The sequence below is a fragment of the Triticum aestivum genome, chromosome 7B (assembly GCF_018294505.1).
Source record: "Triticum aestivum cultivar Chinese Spring chromosome 7B, IWGSC CS RefSeq v2.1, whole genome shotgun sequence".
Lineage (NCBI taxonomy): Eukaryota > Viridiplantae > Streptophyta > Magnoliopsida > Poales > Poaceae > Triticum > Triticum aestivum.
This window is the reverse complement of record NC_057813.1, coordinates 136,937,290-136,942,969: the sequence shown is the minus strand read 5'-3', so window position 1 is coordinate 136,942,969 and position 5,680 is coordinate 136,937,290. Positions and strand designations below refer to the sequence as shown.

The following is a 5,680-nucleotide window of genomic DNA, read 5'->3' as shown; positions in this document are numbered from 1 at the left end:
AGTGGTGCTCAAGCAAATCCATGGCAGAGTGGTGTTTCTTTCAGACGAGGGAGAGAAGAGCTGCTGGAAGAGAACGAGTGGACGAGGGGATTCCAGAAGATAAAGAAGATAAGGATAAGGATGGGGATGCGCTGTTGCGTGCGGCCCACCTAGATGACCTGGCGCGCGTGCGTGGCCGTGACCGGCGGAACAGGCAGCCGGTCGACCGGCTGTGAACGTTTCCCTTTTCTATTCCGCCATTCCAAACAGACCCTAAATCCAACCCACTCGGGACCTACCCAACATGGCTGTCAAGTGAGTCAAGTCCTGCCGGTTATAATCCATTCGAAACTATATACCGACTTATAGAGAGATACTATATACCAGACACTGAAAAGGAGTTGAAAAAGTTGGGGTTGGTTTTCCATCTCTGTCATGTGATTATCACAAGATCAATCTTGCACGAAATTCTCACCCTCAACTTCACCAAGGTGTTAATCCAGCACATGAAAGTGATTTTTTACATTTAATAGGTGGTACCATGACGGCCAACGTTGTCAACGCATCATCATTAGACAACTCAGATTCAGGATTTATAATTATAACTGAAGAAAAACTCATCAGCACTTCAGCTAATCATTTACCATTTCATTCAAGATTCCCAAAATGAGGCAGCTAATCCTTACAATTTACAAACGCATGCTGCCAGACATAACTAGTTCTAGGGCTGAACAGTAACCAGCGCACAGCATCACACCTTCTGGCCTTCTTCATAACTTAACAGTTCGTATGCCTGAGAGCAATTCATCAGTGCATAAACACGCCGACTCATATACAGCGCCAACATGTTAAGCTGGCGGGTTACAACTCGGATTCACCGAGACAAAACAGCCACATCACCACATAGCTGAAAACCACAATTGGTGATGCTTGCAGCATATTGCTCTAATATTGTCCCGCAAAAAGGGGTTTCGGATGTTTCTTCATGAGCAGGGTGCTGGGCTGGCAGTGCATTCAAGGAGAGACGACGTCAATCAGCCACCTGCCCTGTGAAAATTCCCATCGTATAGCTGTCCTGTGAAAATTCCTGCAAGTAAGGCACGGATTAGCAAACCCAGGGTGGAAAGGGAAAACTGAACATGTCAACAAACTGCATGAGGGTTCAAGGTATCAAAATCTTACGAGTTGGCTCAATCGAAGTTCAGCATTGTTTTCAGGCTCAAGAATTGCATTGTCTGAAGGGCCCAAGTCCTTGCATTCTTGCAGATCTTTCTTCAAGTCCTCTACTGGCAATTGGGCATAAACTGCCAGGCGAGGCTTGATCAAACCTGGCTCATCTCCATCGCCGCATGAGGTCTGACTCTGCAGGAACTCGTCACAAATGGCCAAGTTTTCTGCTAGTTGCTGAGAATCTAACAGAAACTGGGAATCACCTTCCCACAAGTTTGGATCTTGTGATGGGGGATTATCTCCATCCTCGGGTTTTTCAGAGGATGGATAGATGGCATTTTCATCAGCAGCTTTTTCTTCCATGTTTATTTCACAATCTCCATTTTCCTGCATATCAGTTACTGGCTTCATTATTCAGTTACCTTAAACACTTCTTATGTTTTGTTTGCTAACTCAACTTGACTAGAACGTACAATGCATAGAAATATAGCGATATGAATAGGCAACTACCTGATAAGTATTATGTTCATGGCTATGAAGGGCTTCCTCGTCAGCATTATATTCATTATTAAGAAGAACCTCTTGGTTACTAATACTACTAATACGTTCATCGTCTTCTTCCGCGGTTGGTTCAGGGAGGTCAGTAAGATCTGCTACAGCAACTGTAGTTTCCATCACATCAGTGTTGGTTAACTCTAATGCACTCTTTTCCCCATTCTGTTGCTGGAAAAATAATTTGGAGACAACATATTCCCCATTCTGCTCATCTTCCCCAGTGCCTAGATGATATTGATGAATCACCCAGTTAGTCTTCTTGGGCTTCCCACCCTTCACAGTACTCATATATAGCACCATTATTTTCTTACAGCCAAGGTGCTGTCCATCAATCATTACTGGCTTTGTCTTGCCTGTCTTGTGCCAGCGAACATCTGCAAGATCACTAGTGTTGATCTTTCGACGCTTCCTCGTCCCAGTGTTATATGCTTTAAATGTTCTGTGGAAGAAGTGTGATACACTTCCATCTTGCTTAACGCCTGAAAAAGATGAAGTTAATTCAACAGTAATGAAAGGCAACAAAGCAGAGCAGAGAAAACAGATTAAATTTCACAAAAGCATGCTTCTATTGCCAAAGCTATAAAAAAAGGTGCTTTATAAAAGAAAGTGAAGTCCCCGTTTGAAAAAAAAGGACCGGAACTGAACCAGTCTAGAGATGCAAGACGTCATAGCAGATTTGTAGAATGTTCCTGAGTGACATATGTGTAAAGGTAATATATTGAATGAAAAGAATAATGTTATTGCCAACACCGAAAATACTGCTAGATTTAGTACAAATGCTGGGCCTTGGGTTTGACTGAAAAAGACCAGATAGCAAACACAGGAAGATATCTGGGTACTTCGAAGATTTAAACTGAGGGGAACCTGGAAGTTTCTGTGGATGAGTGTAGCAGATACCATCAGCTTCCTCAACTGTTGGAATAAATTCAGCGATGAATGGGTGAGGTTGAGAGCCTGCTTTGTCATGTTTTGCCAGTAAATGCCCAAGCAGTTCCTGGTCAGACGGATCAAACTTTACACCCTTTGGCAAACCAGGCCACTGGTGAACAACCTGTAGAGAAACCTTAATTCATCAGAGGGTTGCAGTTTACATTACACCTTAGTACCTTACTGGGCATTACTAATTAACAATACTAATCCGAGTCTCAAAGTGGGAAAACTCAAAAACTTTAGAAACAATATATTCACACAACACTTGATCTGGAACATGAGAATCACAAAGTCACAGAATTATAACAGAATCAATTCCAGCTTTAGGAAGAAGTGATTGCCTTATTAACATAGACCAATGAGCAGAAGGCTGGATAAAGATAACAGTAATCGCTCAAACATTAACTATATAGGTTTTTCTCTAAATCCTCTATTTTAAATAAGCACGAATCAGCCATTCAACCATACTAACAACAAAATGCAAATGATATACACATGCACCACAGCTAGTTCAATTTTGCATAATAGAAATGCAAAGGCACAACTCTTACATCACTGTTATCAATGACGTGGCTGCAATTCGGGCACTCCTTAGTTGGGTTGCTCAACCATTTTTGTTTACTGAGATCCCGTGACCCAGAAACGTTTTTTATTTTCGAAGCAATTCTTTGGCTATCAATTAGCCAGGATGTCCTGCAGAAATTATTAGCAGTAGAGTTAAGATAGATGAATACATAAAAGTTGCTCCCAACTCCAACAACATTATCACAACTTCAATGCATATTTATGCACCTATCAACAGCATTATAACCACAAAAAGGAAGAACCAAAGGCTGGCACAAGAAAGGGGATAATTTCATTAAACAGACCCAGTCAATCTTGTACAGGTACAAAATGAACCAGATTTGGAATCTGACAAGCACACCAAAATACAAACAAATATGTACCACTAATGCATAGTTCCTCAATATATCCTTCGTGTTAATATTGATCAAGCATCTCGTTTACAAAATACAGGACCAAATTTGACTGCACAGCTGGTTTCTGGCTACACAGTGTAAATCCAAATTAAAGCGCTGCTAAGCTGAAGTCTGTTTGAAAGAAACATTTTTTTTTACCAAGGAACCATGATACTGGTAAAACTAACAACCAATAACAATGACTGAGGTCAAGTTTGCATGCAATGCTAATCGGATAAATAGAAGAAAACGTTGGAAAGTGATCTTTAATTAGTCATGCTGAAATGATGGCCATCCAAAAGTTTAAGACGGACACAACAGCAGAGTCGACGGTGACACGATGAATGAACTCCTTTGACGTTTTTTAAATAAACAGTCACCCGGGGTCAAAAAAAGCCTACCCGAATTGCTATTGAACAAAGCGTAAGTTCTTTAATTGCTATCGAACAAAGTGCATACATACTGCTAACCTGGAATAGAAACAAATGTCTCCATTCAACTAAAACTAAGTGTATTTTCTTTAATTGCCAAGGACAAAGTGCATACATAGTGCTAACCCGGTATAGAAAAAAAAATGTCCCTCTCAACCATAACCAATGCAAAGACGTCATCTTTCTGCCAGACAATTGCAAGCGTAACTGCAAAACTACAAAGCACTGACGCTATCCAACTATGGACGCTGCAGCACCCAAACTGATCCTGCCTTCCATGCACATCCCAGGCAAGAATCGAGCCGTGATCCTAACGCCGAGCTTCACAAGCAAGAAAAGACGACGCCTTTCGATCCAAATCCTTAACAGAGTGATCATTTTTAACTGTACAAAATCCCACCCTTCCGATGCCCAAATCGTGCATCCATTGAACCGCACAAACTAGTGGTGAAGGGGGATATCGACCCCGCAAGCTCCCAGACCCCAAAGGGGCGCCACCTTCTAATCCCACCCGAGCTCGACATGAGAAGGGGATAGAAAACAGCCGGCGCCTCCTATCCCGACCTAGGCAGATCGCATTCCACCGCGGCGGGTCGAACCATCGGCGGAGCGCGGCGAGGGCAAAGGTCTACGCGATCGGATCGAGGAGGGGCGACGCACCCGGTCATGGCGGCGGCCGCGTGCCCGGCGACGGGCGGCGACTTCCTAGGGTTCCGGCGGGGGGCAGCGGGGGCGTCGTCTGGAGTCGAAGCGGAGAGTGGTGGGATTGTTTTTTTGAATCGGAGTTGACCACGGGTTGCACGCGGTATACTACTGCACCCTGGGCTGAGACACGGTGCGTGGACGGGATGGACGATCGTCGTCCGTCCGATGGTGCGTGGACGGTCAGGGTGGCGCGTGGTGCGTGGTCTTGGCCCGCGGGTGGGGGGGGGGGGGGGGGGGGGGTGCTCCTCGTGGGTCATGCTTGACTGTGTTACTGTGCGGGGTTGACTTGGTCTTCTGTCCAAGTCGGTTGCTCGGGTGGGACCGTGAAGTTTGGGTTTGGATGGGCTATGAGTGTAGGTGAACCCATGGGCCTATGAGCGGACAATGTAAAAAAATCTTTCTATATGACGCTCTCTGAGTGCTCCAAACTTTTTTAACGCTCTCTGCGTCCAACAGCGCAAAGGCTATGGGCGTGTTTGGTTGCCTGCATGAGGCCCAACCAGGCCCGCGCGGAAAGAATCCGGCCTGTTCGGTTGCTTGCTTTCACTGTTCGGCCCGCATGGCACGTACCTTAAAGCACTCCTGGGCCTGGCTCCCTAGGAACGCCCGAATCAGCAGTTTCTCCAGGGCCAGGCCCGAGCGATGCACACGGGCGGCGGCGGCTGCATGCGCGCGACCACGCTCGAGAAGCCGCGTTGCTTCCCGAAGCGCCGGCAATTATTAGCCTCACCGCCCCTCACCGCTCCCTCTCCCCACTCTCGCAACTCTCACCGGGGGCGGCGGATCGGAGAAGAGCAAGAAGACCACATACTCCATCACCGGCGAGCGGGTCATCACCTGGGTAGCGGCAATGGCGGTAAGAACTTCTCAGTTTGTCACACACTAATTTTTCGCGTTCGATCCGGCGGTAGATTCGATCCACGGCGCAAAGGGGAATGGGGAATAGAGGTA

General features: G+C 45.8%; 1 protein-coding gene across 1 annotated transcript; it reads right to left on the bottom strand.

Annotated features, from left to right (window-relative positions):
• Positions 1-578: 578 nt before the first annotated feature.
• Positions 579-4,803, bottom strand: LOC123161247 (SUPPRESSOR OF GAMMA RESPONSE 1). The gene is made up of 6 exons (XM_044579104.1): positions 4,685-4,803; positions 3,186-3,327; positions 2,569-2,755; positions 1,660-2,183; positions 1,162-1,536; positions 579-1,066 (listed from the first exon to the last, which is right to left on the bottom strand). Exons 1-6 carry the CDS (start codon positions 4,690-4,692, stop codon positions 1,010-1,012), a joined length of 1,293 nt encoding a protein of 430 aa, XP_044435039.1. The 5' UTR covers positions 4,693-4,803; the 3' UTR covers positions 579-1,009.
• Between the last annotated feature and the right edge of the window lie 877 nt (positions 4,804-5,680).